This window comes from Bos grunniens, chromosome 17, assembly GCF_055505025.1.
Source record: "Bos grunniens cultivar Pamir isolate PY7600 chromosome 17, Bosgru_T2T1.0, whole genome shotgun sequence".
Taxonomy (NCBI): Eukaryota; Metazoa; Chordata; class Mammalia; order Artiodactyla; family Bovidae; genus Bos; species Bos grunniens.
The window spans coordinates 7,702,353-7,718,727 of record NC_141181.1 but is presented as its reverse complement, the minus strand read 5'-3'; the positions used below and the strand labels follow the sequence as shown (position 1 = coordinate 7,718,727).

Here is a 16,375-nt window from a genome sequence, read left to right as displayed (position 1 = left end):
AGTCAAAGCAGGTATTTTAACTAGTAAGTGTTAAAAATGTTCACTTCTGAATTTCTCCAACCTTTTAAATTAACACCAGAATGTTTCATTTTAAAAATTAACTTTATCAATAAAGAATATAAGAACTCAAGACTTTCTAGAATTAAAAAATGGAAAGAAAATTAAATATTAAAAATATAATAATTTTTTATCATTTCCAATTTATATGAAGGACAAAGGAGAGAGGTTTAGTGGTAAAATGGTTGGAGTTAAGAGGGAAGACCTAACTAAGGATGAGACAAAAGGCAGCTGAATGTAGTCTTACTACAAAGTAGAAAGTGAGAGTCGCTCAGTCGTGTCAGACTCTGTAACCCCATGGACTGAAGCCCACCAGGCTAACCTGTGCGTGGGATTCTCCAGATAAGAATATTGGAGTGGGTAGCCATTCCCTTCTCCAGGGGATCTTCCTGACCCAGGGATCAAACCTGTGTCTTCTGCATTCCAGGCAGATTCTTTACCGTCTGAGCCATCAGCAAAGAAGTACTAATTAGAAAAGTGAAAGCTAAATCATGAGTTTTAACTACTGAAAATACTGAACACCCCATAATGTGATTATGCTTTTGATCACAGAGTATGTACAGTGACTTCTGCCTCAGCCTATACTAAATGCTGAGAGCATGTCAACTATACGAGTGATTTAAATAGGTTACTTAGAGCAGACTCATTTAAGATTTGACAACCATCAATTCAGTGGGCTGTAGAAGTGAAGATGAGCAAAGTAATACATCTAGGTATGTGAGGTCTGTAGCATAAACAGAAAACCCAAACGCTGCACGCACACCAGGCAGCCCGCGAAAGAGCAACTGTCTGCTTGGTAACATGCTTAGTTTCCAGCTAGTGAGAACAAAGGGCAAAGTTTTAGCTGTAAAAGTGCGACGGATTAAAAGGACTGTCAGAACTTCTCAAGACACATAATAATTTGCTACTTCTCATTAATTAAGTCATCATTCTATGTCTACAATGTCAGCGTTAGGAACATGTATATTCAGACTGGGGTTTCTTTTTTAATTAAAATTTCCTAGTGTTTTAATTTTTGCCCCTAAAAGTTATCACACTTATTTTTCATTCAACAAACATTTACTGAGCACCTACCAAGTGCCGAGCATTAGATCTTACTTGTATATAGTGGCAAACAGAGAAACGGTTCCTGCCCTCATTAAACAAACAGAAACAGACAAGTAACTGTGAGTGGTGTTAACTACTAGAAAAGAGGAGAGAGAAAAACAGGAGAGCACAGACTTAGCCTGGGCATCAGGGAAGACTGAGATGAGGGGGCGCCAGCTAAGTATTCACATCTAAAGAGTTTCATGTTTTAATACAAATTAACTTCATTCTCCACAATTTATACTCTGGGCTCAACTCTGGAAAACATTATTTTTTTTTTCAGTTTGCTTTTTCCTGTCTGGCAGTGTTCCTCTGCAGTATTTGTTATTGCTATGAGGTGGAGGTTCACTCCTCCTAAATAAATCACACCATATAAATACCTGCTGTTCTTTTTGGTAAATTATTTTCTGATAATCTCATAAGTGTTCCTCAAGCTTTATTTTTTGTTTCCTTTAATACCAGTCCACCTCTCCACACACTAATATCAAATATTACCACAAGCACTAGAATATCCTTTTTTTGACAGAACAAATTTTCTAGTTAATGTTTTATTTGACAGCTGTGCTACAAATAAAAAAAAAAAATTCAAGCTCAGGACTCTGCACCACTGAATCTAAAATGTGGCCTGAAAATAATTCCTACTGCCGAGGGAAGGTTTTATTGTTGCCTCTGCTGCTCTGGTTGTGTCTTGAAAACATGATTTATGTTTAAAGAATTTCCTGCTACAACCATGTTTCTCTCTACCCCCACCTCCCCACCCCACCAAATCTAATAAGAGAAGGATTTTTTTTTTTTTGGCTTACGTGCCAAAATATAATTGAATTCAACACTTGTGATAGCTCTGCCATTATATATTATTGATCATACAATTTTTCTGCTAAACTTCTCTGCTAAACTTAGGAGAAAACATTTAATATTCCTATCATCATGAAGACACTAACACGTTTAAAATTTAAATAATTTTAAATAAAATTTGCATCAGAGTTTGTATACAAGATATTAAGAAGGGTATTAGATTTATCATATGAGAGTTTTTTCAAAGCTTTCCTGGAAAGTATAAATATTTTTGGTATACATGTTCAGTCCCACCGAAATGAAGTTTAAAATGAGACTTCTTTCTTATGAAAGTGTTTTATACATACACGCACTTGTGCACGTTTTAAAAAACAGTAAAGTAGAAGGCTTTTGGAAAGAGAGAAAGGAATGCCATCTAGTTTATTAAGTCTAAAGTAACATGGCAGACATTCTAGGAACCTAGATTTTAAATGGGTAACACTTGTGTGAGATAAAATGGACTAATCACAAAGATGCCACATCTGAGGTCAGAAGACCTCCAATGCCCAGGTCTAGCACCATGACCTGTGCAAATTTCAACAAGTTACTTAACTTTTTCAAACCTTGGTTTCATCATCGAAAAAATGGGCCTATGGACACCTATTCGATTTCCTAAGATTACTGTGAGGCTGACACAATATCATGTATGAGAAAGAAGATATTTTATAAATTCTAGAGAACTGTGTGACTATAAAAATTATTTTATTATGAGTATTATATAAAAGTGAGGTTAGCTTTGGAGGTGGTGGTTTAGTTGCTAAGTCGTGTCCGACTCTTGCAACCCCATGGCCTATAGCCCGCCAGGACATGGGATTCTCTAAGCAAGAATACTGGAGTGGGTTGCCATTTCCTTCTCCAGGAGATCTTCCTGACCCAGGAATCGAACCCAGGTCTCTTGCATTGCAGGCAGATTCTTTACCAACTGAGCTACAAGAGAAGCCTCAAGGTTAGCTTTTACTTTACAAAGGTTAAAGAGGTTAGCTTTAATTTACAAATATCAATATTCAGTGTCTTTAAAATGATATGAAATGTCAACAAACTCAGCAAGGCTCAAATGTTGAAACCAAAGATTGGGAGAGGAGCTAAGATGGCGGAGGAGTAGGACGGGGAGAACACTTTCTCCCCCACAAATTCATCAAAAGAACATTTAAACGCCGAGTGAATTCCACAAAACAACTTCTGAATGCCGGCAGAGGACATCAGGCACCCAGAAAAGATTGACATAATATATGATCCCATTTGAGGACATTCCGGAAAAGGCACGATTATAGAGATGAAGAGTATGTCAGCAATTCTGAAGAGGCTGAGGTGAGGGAAGAAACTGACTATGAAGGGCAACCCGAGGGGTTTCTAGGGAATGTCTGCTGCTCTGCATCTTAACTGTGGGGGTGGTTGCATAACTGGATACAATGCCCTGAGACTAACGGAACTAAAAATCAAAATAAGGAATTTTACTGTATGCAAATTGAAAGATAATTTTCAATGTATAAAAAAACAGTATGAATCTAAAAGAATGTTCAAGAAAACCCTGTGATAGGATGTAACAATTTTAATCTGAAAGTTTGTGAAGAAGGGAGCATAGTTTGAGGTCAAATAACACTAAGGTTGTCATTACCGTAATAGTGAAAGAAAAGGTTAAAATTTAAACCTGAATATTAAGCCAGAGAAGATTTATTATAATAATAAATAATTTTAGGAAAACTTGTCAATCTCCAATGCGTTTTTAAAGAATTCCAGAGGAGTTTTAGGTTCAATAGTAATTAACATCATAGACCTAAACATCTAGTAAAAGCCCAAGTAATCAGGAAGACCTGAATGATGTCTTCTTTCTGAACCTACCTCCAGAATAAAGAAGTAAATGATAAAAATATTAGGTCATTGATTCCCTGAAATAAAAATTAAACGAGATCATGTCTAACTTCTAGGGTTTATTCTATACACAGTACATATTCAACTATATTTCCCTACTCTCTCATTGTTAGGTTATAATACAATCATCAAAACGTAGCTAGGACAAAGTCCCTGAATACCCAAGAATTAATTCGTTAATATACTATACTTACTAAAGTAGGAGTATGGACTCATACATTGTATAGAGATGACTAACATGACTGAAAAAGGATTTGCTGTAAAACAGTTAATTAATTAGAAATTTCAATTTAAAAAATTTCCTATCCCCAGAACCTTTAATCAATATAATTATTTGTAGATCCTTGTTTTAGTTGAACTATCTACCTCCATGGTATTTAAGTTCTAATGCATTACTATCTAATTTTAATTATTTTAAATATACAACTACATATTCAGTATAAGTTTATGCCCTCCTCTTCCAGTTTCTAAAATACTTTAAAGAGACTCTATTAAATTTTTCAATGTTCATAATTGCCTATATGCAAAAATATACACCCATTCATTGGACTGGATATCCTATAATAGTAGTGATTTGAGTTTGGTTTGTCCCTTAGGGAGTTGCATGCAAATGAATAAGGAGTCAGCTACCTTTCTTCACCATGGTGTAGTTTTCAGCAAGATTCAGTGGAACTGGGTGGAGGCAAGATAGCCACTCACAGGAAACACACTTAGAATTTCCAGGGAAAAAAAAATAACCTTTAAATAATATTAAAGTGGGGAAATACACCTGTAAGTATGTGCACTTGTCATATGATTATGCATGGACATGTACATATGGCATTTACACCAAGGTATGCTTTCAAAATAAATTATTCACTTGTAAGTATGAAGCTTGGGCGACAAACCTATCAAAACCTGCCCCTTTAAAAACATTCTGAAGTTAACTTATTAATGGATTATAGAGTAGATTATTACTTGAAAGGGAAAACTATATTTTACACCTTTTAGAATTCTGTAACTTTTACACGGGAGATGAGAAAGCCTTTTCAGCCTCTTACCGCCACTTGTTGTAAACTTGAGTTCACTGATAAAGAAATGATGAGGTTACCTGTGTCTGTAGAATAGACGCGGAAACTCTTATCCCAGAAGCCACAGAGGAGGATGTAGCGGTTGTCCGACGTGATGACAAAACACTGGGAATGGACTTGAATGCTTTGGTCTAAGAGGTCAGTGATCTGCCTCCTGTGCATTCCTGTATTGCTGGCTATGAGAACAGAGGGGGAAAAAAAAGCCTATAAACCCACATGCGCAAAGAAATCCCGTAATTTGTCATGCTGGGGGCTGGGGCCAAGGGAGGAGAGACAACACAGTCCAGGATAAAAACATCTGATCTTTAATTTTAAATACAATAATATTTGAAAAACCACAGGAAAACACAATCCGATTGTTGGAAGAAGGAGGGTAGCCAACTTCAACAGCTCGGTAAGAAATTCTGCCTAGAGGAAAGAAACAATAATACACTACAATTTTAAAATACGTAGTATACAATTCTCAGAACATGCTATCTAGCTCTTGGGCAGGACCAAACTAGATTAGAATCTCCAGATTGCATCACAGTTAGGTTTGTGTTTCTGACAATCTCATTACATCTATTGTCATGAGAATGGATTCATGTTGCGACAATCTATTACCGCTAACTTTTTGTCACAAGGAAGAGATATTAGAATTTAAATGTCATATATTTGAAATATTGGAGCATCTTGTACTAGTTTGACTTTAACAGGCCTTTAATTTGACCAGATGTGAACTCCCATTTCCCCCATTCACAGCCGCACTTGTGTGCAAGGAAAGGGTAGGATGACTATTTATGAAGGATACTTGTAATTGAAGAAGTCAAAGCACAGCACACTGCAACTTTCTTGCTACTTCTGTAAACAGTAAAACAAGACAGTCTGGCAGTATGTTTTCAGAGTGCTGCAGAGCACCTGAGACGGAGTCTGTCACAAGGCATAAGGTCAGACACAGCCCGACATCACATGCATGTGAAGAGTAGTAATCCTCTAGAAACACACTATCAGCCATGTCATTATCAGCAAAGGAATTTTCATGGAGGTGCCTTCTTTGGCATTATGAAGCCAACCAAATAGAAAGCTCTGCTGTTCGTGATCTAGCAGTTATTTCATTATCAGCTTTCCAACACAAATTACAGTTCTTATACTGCTAAAAAAAAAAAAAACTTGATCATACCAGAAATCAGAACAAAATAAATGTCTACATCTAATTATTAAGTTCTTTGCATCATTGCTTTCAGTTTTTATTGGAAAAAATATTATAGCTGCATTATTGATAAGAATTAAAAATAGAAATATATCTATGTTATATTCATTGTAGGTAATAAGTTAAGACGGCCAATTCAATAGAAGGCTCAGAAAGTAATATGGAAGAAAAAAAGTGTTCAAAATACTTTCCAGTCCTCTGCTGGGATACAGAGGGATAAAATACTCCTTACCCTCATGGCATACAGAACATAACAAACGTATTCATGTGAAATACTGCAAAGTTCTGCTAGTGTCTGACTGTACAACCTAACCATGTAAGATTATTAGATAACTGTTTGATAATGGGCTTCGGATACTTTGGGGGAGATTAATGGCCTAGAAAGTGACAGCAGTAGTAAAAAGGGCAGGCCTCTAGTCAGGAATCACGTGCCCCCTCCTTCCATACAAAGGGAAGCTCCTGGCAGGTGAAATAGCTTTTGTGTGTCATAGTGTATCACGGAGAGACGTTAGTCTCTCACTGCAGTGAACCTGTGTGATACGATTAAATCTTTTAATTTCCAGTAAACCTAGCAATTTAAAACAAGATATATGGTATTTTCTATACTGGTTACTCCAGTTCATTCCACATGAAAATTATAAAAATACCTTATTTTTGTTAGTGTTTATATGACTTTCGCTTATATGATATATAAACTTTCACCGGTCTTTTTGGCGTTATTTCCTGAGTGAAGTCGCTCAGTCGTGTCCGACTCTTAGCGACCCCATGGACTGTAGCCTACCAGGTTCCTCCATCCATGGGATTTTCCAGGCAAGAATACTGGAGTGGGGTGCCATTGCCTTCTCCAGGGGATCTTCCCGACTGGGAGGATCTAATTTGACAGACCTGGCCATGTATATCATTTTGAATTGAATGACCACAAACTCGTCATGGGTAAAGGCTGATGCCCCTTCAGCGTTTAGATGAACTATTTTCCAAATAAGTGATTACTTATAATTTAACACTGCAACCCCTAATCCATCCGTCTGTCCATCCAACCATTTAGTCTATATAACCTACCCTACAACTGCCTTTTCTTTATCTTACTGTTTTGTCTAGCAAACCTCACAAGATTCAGTACTGAAAGTATTTTTATTTGATGAAAATTAGGTATATTTGTCTAGATAAGCAGTCTACAAACTGGAGCATGTATACCCTTGTGGGGGGGACGGGGGTGGGGGCTGGCATAAGATTTCCCAAGGGATACACGGGCACAGATGGTTTTAAGGGAATCAATTTCTGGTTCCGCAACTTTCATGAGTTCTCTAGCTTGAAACAGATTTGCCTGAGAACTCTCTTGTGAGTTTTCCTTTCTTACCTCCCTTTTTGCTCACTCTTCTTCCACTAGATAGAATCTTACTATGGTACTTTACTCCAGGGTACAAAAATCTCTTGAGAGCCAAATAAAGAGACAATTCAAACTACTGATGTGATGCTAGAAAGTGAATGCCTAGGTATCATCACATCATTCTGCAGGGCAGGTGGTTTCCAATTCACTGCTTTCAATGAATGGAAGGAGGATCTAATCACGCTGTCAATTGATAGATCATTAAAAATAAGTTTCAGTGATAGATTGTTAAAATGATTATTTAATGATAGACCGTAAAAGTAATCCTTAATAATATATCACTCTATGAATTTTGTCCCATAACTTGGAAAGAGTTTGAAGATTTGAATAACACTGCTAAAACAAAACTCTCTCCTTTCCCATCTATCTTCTCATGTGAGTAACACTCCTGAGAGCATCCATCTATAAAAAACAAAAAATTAGGATAGAACTGTTGACAAATTCTGTCTCTTTCAGCAACAAATCATGTTTATCCATGAATACATGAACTACTTAGGGAGACACTCCCATTCATTAAAGCTGTATTTCCTATTTTCAATAAATATGTGTTGTGTATGTTTAATAGTACTAAAATTTATAATTTATAATTTTAATAAATATGTATTGAGATTTTTAATAACTCAATGAGGATTAATTTTTTAAAGCTGGGCCTAAGGTCACAGGAAATCTCAACATTTATATTTACATACGTATTTTTATTGCTGAAAACTGTTTAATGGGGTAACCAATTTTCTACAGTTAAAATAAAATTGTGTAGGGAAAGCAGAATGAAAGTACAAATTCAAGATGAGAAAAACATTCAAATGGTAAAGATTTCTTGCAATGAATTTTTTAAAAACAGAAAAGGTTGACTATCAAGTGACTTTGATATTTAGTGTCTGCTGGATATATTTAAAATTTTACACACTTTGCCAAAAATCATAACCTTTGCAACTATTTAAACTTGTGATGATATCACATTAAAATTTTTTAAATGTCAACTTAAAAATGTGTGAGAAGATGCATGTTTTTTTTTTAATTTTATTTTTAAACTTTACATAATTGTATTAGTTTTGCCAAATATCAAAATGAATCCGCCACAGGCATACATGTGTTCCCCATCCTGAACCCTCCTCCCTCCTCCCTCCCCACACCATCCCTCTGGGTCGTCCCAGTGCACCAGCCCCAAGCATCCAGTATCGCGCATCGAACCTGGACTGGCAACTCGTTTCTTACATGATATTCTACATGTTTCAATGTCACTCTCCCAAATCTTCCCACCCTCTCCCTCTCCCACAGAGTCCATAAGACTGTTCTATACATCAGTGTCTCTTTTGCTGTCTCGTACACCAGGTTATTGTTACCATCTTTCTAAATTCCATATATATGCGTTAGTATACTGTATTTATGTTTTTCCTTCTGGCTTACTTCACTCTGTATAAAGATGCATGGTTTTAAACAACTACTTCAGGAGATGCGGGAACAGTCTGATGACCAATGGTCAGCAGGGAAGACTATGGCCTGAAGGCTGAATCTGGCTTGTGCCTGGGTTTGCATATGAAGTTTCACTGGAGCACAGCAATGCTCGCTTGTTTATATATCATCTGTGGCTGCTTTTGTGCTATAACAGCAGAGTTATGTAGTTGTGTCTGAGACCTTATGGCCCACAAAACCTAAAATATTGACTATCTCGCCCCTTTCCCCCATGCCTTCGCGACAGGGTTACCATTTCTGAATTCATTTAGACTTTATACTATATGATATTCATTGTCAAGTTTTAAGACAAACAATGATTCTGTACTTCAGAAACCAGGCTCTAAGTGGCACAACAAATGGGTTTTATTATTTTCCTGACTCTTAGAACTTTACCCAAGTGGGCATTTAATTTAAAAAAATATATATATGGCAAATTGTATCTACTCAAAGCAAAACAAGATTCAGGAACCAGGGTACTGGTTATCTTTCATATAGACACGTAATTCTTAGATTTCTGCTTATATTTGGGAAAATGATAAAAGACAGTTTAGAGCTTAAGGTTATTTTAGTTCATCTTGATAATTCATCTGCAAATGGTGGCCATTTAAGTCTCCACTGAAACAATGGTGTTAGAGAACAACAACAAAAAAGTGACATATGCACAAGGAACGCCTTGAATTTTTTAAAATAATAAATCCGCTTATTCTTATGGTTTATCTACAAACTTAAAAATACTTCAAAATACTAACAAATTCATTTGTGCTGGGGAAATATGACAAAATTATAAGGCAAACACAAACATCCATGCTAGCAGCATACCCCTACAGCTGGGCAATTAGGTTTTTTCTTCTAAAAGTTATTGAACAGCATCTTCAATACCAAGGTGTACCATTCTTAGTGGAGTCACAGTTGAAATCCCCACTATAGGCTGGAAAATGCTAAACTAGAGATTTCAACTAACCTACTCAAAAAGCACAGCAGCAATTAAATATTCTAAGTCGTCTGCCGCAGATGCTCATTTCATTCCAATGGCTCTTTCTGGTCTCCTTTTACTTTTTTTTTCTCCCTGAACAAATTTAACCTCCAATGGCAATTTATTGGGCTGCAGGACCCTAGGAAAATGAATACAAATATCTTAACACTGCCATTGGCTGGACGATATATTTCAACTTTGAAACTGCTCTGCAATTGCACATTAATCCCCTCAGACTGAAAGGAGGGTCCAGGAAGAAAGGATTGATCTCCTTTAATGATGAAACCCTGGCACTACAGTTTTATTTTTCTCAACACAGAGCTGCTAAGAACCCACTGTTATTATGAAAATTTCCCTAGCAAAGGAGCTCCATCACATTACTGGTGCACCAATTCATCATAACGTGCCTCGCTCCTGCTCATCAACAAGTCTGAGTGATGAAAAGATCCAATATTATCCTGACAGTACTTCATGCGCATTCTCAATCACACATTATTACAGCATCCATATTAATTTTCGGTGACACGCGTCCTAGGCCTGTTCAAATTAGGCAAACCAACGAGGGGGAGTTGATGAAATACCAGCATAGCCACAGCTCATTGCATTCCAATTTGCATGCAAATGGTTTATCAGGAAAATTCCATTCCCAGCAACCAGCAAGTGAAAAACAACGGTAATCTACACTTCAGGGCCACCATACAGAGCTTAATGAATCGCAGAGAGGGAAGCAAGTGACAGACCTATGAGAGGATCGATTTCCACTGGCAGCTGGTATGGCTGGTCTTGTACAGCACCTTGATGAGCTGGAATTCACAAAAGATAAAAAAAAAGAGAGAGAGAGAGCGCATTATTTTTCATATACTGAGCTACATAAAAATGCTTAAGTCAAATCTCATGTAGAATTGTTTCCAACCTCCAAATCTCTCAAGACAGTTTTGTGAAATTTAAACAAACAAACGAAAAATCCAGGTGCTTCTATGGCTAGCTTATTAAACATTTATTTTAGATTAGTGCTGTTCTGAACATGTGCCATAGCAGTGGCTCCAGTCCTAGGCCATAAGCTATAGCAGATGCTTGACTGGCAACCTCTGATGCCGCAACAAAACAAAATTAAGTGGTAAAGAGCACTGAAAACAAAATGTGACAACCATCTGCTGACTGTAGCAAATAGTAGTTTTTTTGTTACTTCTTAAAAAGGCAGTTTTGAATGCTGCAGCACAAAGGATCCACAAAAAAGTCAATTTATGATGGAGAAAGGGAAAGCGCCAAGTCAAAGAACATTCAATGCTTCATCCATCACTTAAATCAATCAATTGAAAGTTGGAATAAAAATAAAGAAAGCTATCTGCAGATAAATGTTTTAGTTAAATGCATTTGGCTGAAATATTTTCCTGAAGATTTGATTGCGGTTGGAAAAAAAACTTTTATTAATATTTAATATTTCCATGGTTCCCATTTAAAAATACTGAGAAGCAAATGAGTAACAAAAATCAATCCATACTAAGGACAGTTTGTTTAATTTTCAAAATGGTTTTAAGGATTCAGAGGTACCTATTTTGTGATGGAAAAGAGATTTTATAGGCTGCAGCCCTGTGAAAGGTAGAAGGGCTTTTGGTGGATAAGAAGTATTGTAGGAAGCAGGACTGACCACTGGCCACTTGTGCAACCTTGGGCAAATCAGAAGCCCCAGAATGAAGGGCTTAGAACAGACAATCTTTTCAGCTTTGTAATTCTGAGAGTTAAATTCTTGGTCCTTTTCCAAAAGATTTTCCTCCAATGACTCAGCCATTCACTCTGGTCAATATCTGCCTTTTACAGACTCATAAGCATTTTAACTACTGCTTGGTTGGTGTTAGAGCTCTGCTTAATATCATCAGATTCTAAGATTAGGATGATATTAATATCATCAGATTTTAAGACATCTTTTTGACCGTCCTTGAGGGGCTGAAAATAAAAATGAGATATATTCCAATGTGTTCATTAGATTAATTTTAAAATCATTATGTCAGCATTCCCGCTGTTAGTAAATACCAACTTTTCAAGGACTTTTCAATGATCTTTTGGAAGATCACTAATATGATAAAATACCTGAATATCAGTAATACTGATAAAATACCTGAGTATAATATTAGCACTAAAAATTATAGTTGAGTATAAATATGATATTAAAGTAGATGAAAAATGAAAGCCTTAGGACTCCCTCTTTTGCTAAAGGTATTGTTTTTGCTGATTACAGCTCTGCCAGTAAAGAAACCACAGCACACATACAGGGACTCATCAGGGAAAACCTCAGCCTCTGATCTGCCAACACGGCATTTACTCCAGCAACACCAGTGCCCATCAACGCTAATACCTTGAGAAGCTGTCCCTATGTCTTTAGGGACACAGAATCTGGGATCACAGAAACATTAAAACCAAACTGTCAGTGAAAGAGATTTAGCAGGTAAGCTATTTTTGGTGATGCATCAAGTTCCAATTCTGCCACTGACTGCCTGTGTGACCTTTGGCCAGTTATGTCTACGCAGTGCTTCAGGCTCCTGCTCTGTTAAATGAGTTAGGCTGAACCACATGGAATCACCAACACCTGATGTCTTGACCTATTAAAATGGCAATCTTGTATGGCTCAACCTAAGTATAGAACCTACATCTTCAGGTTGTCGAAGGGATTCAGTGAGTTAATAGATGTGAAGCGATTAAAACAGTATTTGGAAGCTAGAAAATGCTCTATGAAGGTTAGGTGCCATTATTTTATTTTTTCTGGATGTTCCTCAAGGTCCCTTGAATGAGATGGAAGGATAAAGATGATTTTTTCTCTAAATCAGGACTCAAGACACTACATTGACAACAGCTAGCTGTCTTATGAATGAATTATGGGAATCAGAGAATATCAGAAAAGAATCAGAATCTAAACTAAAAAAAAAAAATGTGTAACCTGAATTTGATATTCACTGAAGAAAAACTGTTAGGAAGTTTTGACGTTTGTTTCAATCAAGGCACACGGACAGGTAAAGGTAGCAAAACAGAGGATGAGAGGTCAGGTATGTTTATTACATACCTGAAATGAGGCACAGGTTTAATAATGTATACTTAACATTTTTAGGTGTAAGTGTACTGAGGACTGGGGATCATGTTGTAGAAAGAGAATCGCCTGAGCTTTTCCACATGTTATTATTCTTTGTATTATCTGGTGAGGAGTGGCTGTATCACACTGTAAAGCCAGAGGACGGGGGCGAAACCACCAGTGACGCAAGGCACAGACCCAAAGAAGGCTCAGTGGGGAGGATTCAAGGCAAGGAGCTGGCCAACATGTGCAGTCTTCTCTCCTCTTATCTTACAGAAAAGCGAGCCTGGGCTCAGAGCAGTTGGATGTACCATACGGGGTACTCCAGCAGGAGGAGGCTGCCCCTGAATCACTTTACAGGTCTAGAGGACAGTGGCGAGCAGGGAGAAGAAGAGCTGACCAGCAGGCAGTAAGGGCAGCCAGCCTTCCAGGCAGGGCCACGGGCTTGCTTCAAAGGGTAATGTCAGGAGCTCAGTCATCACAGGGAGGGAGGGAGCCTGACACCTGAGTATCAGCCTAGCAGCTCTCTGGTGGAGCGGGCTCAGCTCCTGCTCACTGCTAGGCTAGACAAAAGCCAAGAATGCAGAGAGCTTGGGGCTCCCCAGCAGCTGAAAAGGTTTGTCTCTCCTCACACGGCTCTGTTTAAACTGAACGAGTTCCCAGAGCTGCCACAGCAGCCACCCAGGATGAGCATCGTTGGGAGGGGCCTGGTGCCACAGACACCGGTGCTTACGCCAGGCTCTAAGGTAACGGCACCCAGCGCAGGAAGATGATCCTCTGTGTGCCTGACAGAACACACTACCAGCGTCTTTTTCTTCTAATGAGTGGCATTTAGAGAAACAACAGTAAAAAAATCAAATTCATTAATCAAATTATCATCTTTAGTCCCAAAATATGTCATCTGCATACACATTTACCTCTGCGAGATAAGTTCACTTGAAGAATACAGAATAAAAGGACCTAGTAATAGAGACATTGTATGTATCTCAATTTTAACTTTCTCTACCATTTATAAAATCTATTCTCTAATCAAATATTATCATTCATTTCTAATGGCCAGGAAAATGGCTATATTTAAGAAATTCTGACACCAACCATGGATTTTTCATGAAGGGTACCAGATTACCTTATTGACCATAGTTAGTTAGTGCATCTAGTTTTTATTTGAACATCAACTCAGTTCTGTTCCATTCTAAACATTCTAGGATTTAATGTGGCACGAGACCCTTGTTCAAGAACTCATACATGTGCAAGCATTTCAGGTATTATAATGGGTGGTGCTTTATGTACACTTTACAGGTTTAATAACAAGTTAACAGACTATTAAAGGCTATCCTTTCAAATTTCCTACCTAAAACAATGGCTTGGGGATAAAAACCCTATAATCTTCAGGACTTTGAAAGATTTTCCTTCTTTAAAAAGAGAATTTCTAACCAGTGGCCACAAGGAACAGTGCTAAATCCAGATCCCAACATTCCTGTTCTAATGAGAGGCAATAAATCACAGAGGAGTACTCATAAAATTTGAGTCAGAAAACTCGGGTTCAAACCTGGCGCTGCCACTGAGTGGCCCATATGTGATACTGAACAAGGCAGGCTCCCCGGGGTTCCGCATCTTCAGGGGTAGAATGTGGTCCTGGACAAGACCAACTCTCATGTCTCTTCAAGTAGTGATGGTGTATGATTCTAATGGTTATTTCAGTATCTTGCCCTTCAGTTCAGTTCAGTTGCTCAGTTGTGTCTGACTCTTTGCGACCCCATGAATTGCAGCACGCCACGCCACCCTGTCCATCACCAAACTCCCGGAGTTCACCCAGACTCACGTCCATCGAGTCCGTGATGCCATCCAGCCATCTCATCCTCTGTCGTCCCCTTCTCCTCCTGCCCCCAATCCCTCCCAGCATCAGAGTCTTTTCCAATGAGTCAGCTCTTTGCATGAGGTGGCCAAAGTATTGGAGTTTCAGCTTTAGCATCATTCCTTCCAAAGAAATCCCAGGGCTGATCTTGCCCTTAGTCACCCTAATTCTTCAGCACTTAATGGAAGAACAGGATATACTTAAGGGTTTGTAGTATTTTGGCTGAGTAATTTACCTGTTCTTTTTTCTATCACCCACAACAAATAGTTCCATGCCCTGCATAAAAAGGCACACGATAGACAATGAGAAGTGTATATGGAGCAAATGAATACGTGGGAAAAAAAGGAACATCTGATAAATCAATAAAGGCTATTTATGGACATGACATAGAATATTATTATATGATAATATTTATCTCCAAGGAGTAAAGACAAATCACTAGATGCCAAAGAACAGTTCGTGTTTTAACTTTTGTATTAATATTACATGCTTCAGAGGGACTTCTTTACACGTTTCCAAGTATTCAACATTTTGATTCAGACTAATATGTTTGAAAACTAAAAAGCTTAAATGTTGAGATATAATATATTTAGGTGGATATTTTAGGAGAAGGCAATGGCACCCCACTCCAGTACTCTTGCCTGGAAAATCCCATGGACGGAGGAACCTGGTAGGCTGCAGTCCATGGGGTCGCTAAGAGTCAGACACGACTGAGCGACTTCACTTTCACTTTCATGCATTGGAGAAGGAAATGGCAATTCACTCCAGTGTTCTTGCCTGGAGAATCCCAGGGACGGGGGAGCCGGGTGGGCTGCCATCTATGGGGTCGCACAGAGTCGGACACGACTGAAGCGACTTAGCAGAAGCAGCAGGAACAACGTATTTTGGATTCCTGGTGGCTCAGATGGTTAAGAATCTGCCTGCAATGTGGGAGACCTGGGTTTGATTCCTGGGTCAGGAAGATGCCCTGGAGAAGGGAATGGCTACCAACTTCGGTATTCTTGCATGGAGAATTTCATGGACAAGAGGAGTCTGGTAAGCTACAGTCCATGGGGTCACAAAGAGTCAGACACAACTGATTGATTAACACTTACAATATCTTTATACAGTGTTCAGCAGTTAGTATGCCTTAGAAGGGTATGTCTTCACTTACCTGGAAGGTTGTGCCACTTGTTCATGGCGAACAGCCGGTTAGCAGTTACTGTGATCACAGCAGGAGTCGCCAGCCCAGGCTGGGTGTTGGCCGCCACGTGAGTGACAGGGGAGTTGGAGGGGAACTTTAGAACCATGATAACATCCTGCTGAGCTTGGTCTGTGAACATCAATGGACTCTGCAGGAGGAGATACTGTTGAGTGGGCAAGACAAGATCCAAATATACGAGAAGGAAAAGACAAGGAAAGAAAGAGGGTGTAGGAAAAGAAGAGGAAGACCATGTTAACCCGAGTTGCAAGTGAGAGTACAGTGAGCAGAAAGGCTTAGAGAAATAGCAGTTAGGATTTGTTTGGTTTTCACATGTCATTAGTAGAATTTCTAGGTGA

The 16,375-nt window shown here is 38.4% G+C and overlaps 1 protein-coding gene across 8 annotated transcripts in view; it reads right to left on the bottom strand.

Annotated features, from left to right (window-relative positions):
* Nucleotides 1-16,375, bottom strand: part of LRBA (LPS responsive beige-like anchor protein) — a 758,928-nt gene that overhangs the window by 33,473 nt on the left and 709,080 nt on the right. For 5 of the 8 annotated variants that reach the window (XM_086346372.1, XM_086346378.1, XM_086346376.1 and 2 more), the window contains 3 exons: nucleotides 15,990-16,182; nucleotides 10,661-10,723; nucleotides 4,937-5,092 (listed from right to left, as the gene is read on the bottom strand). In XM_086346372.1, coding sequence (XP_086202498.1) covers nucleotides 4,937-5,092; nucleotides 10,661-10,723; nucleotides 15,990-16,182 — 412 coding nt within the window. The remainder of the gene's footprint in view (nucleotides 1-4,936; nucleotides 5,093-10,660; nucleotides 10,724-15,989; nucleotides 16,183-16,375) is intronic. The other 3 variants (XM_086346374.1, XM_086346377.1, XM_086346375.1) reach the window with 1 other exon arrangement.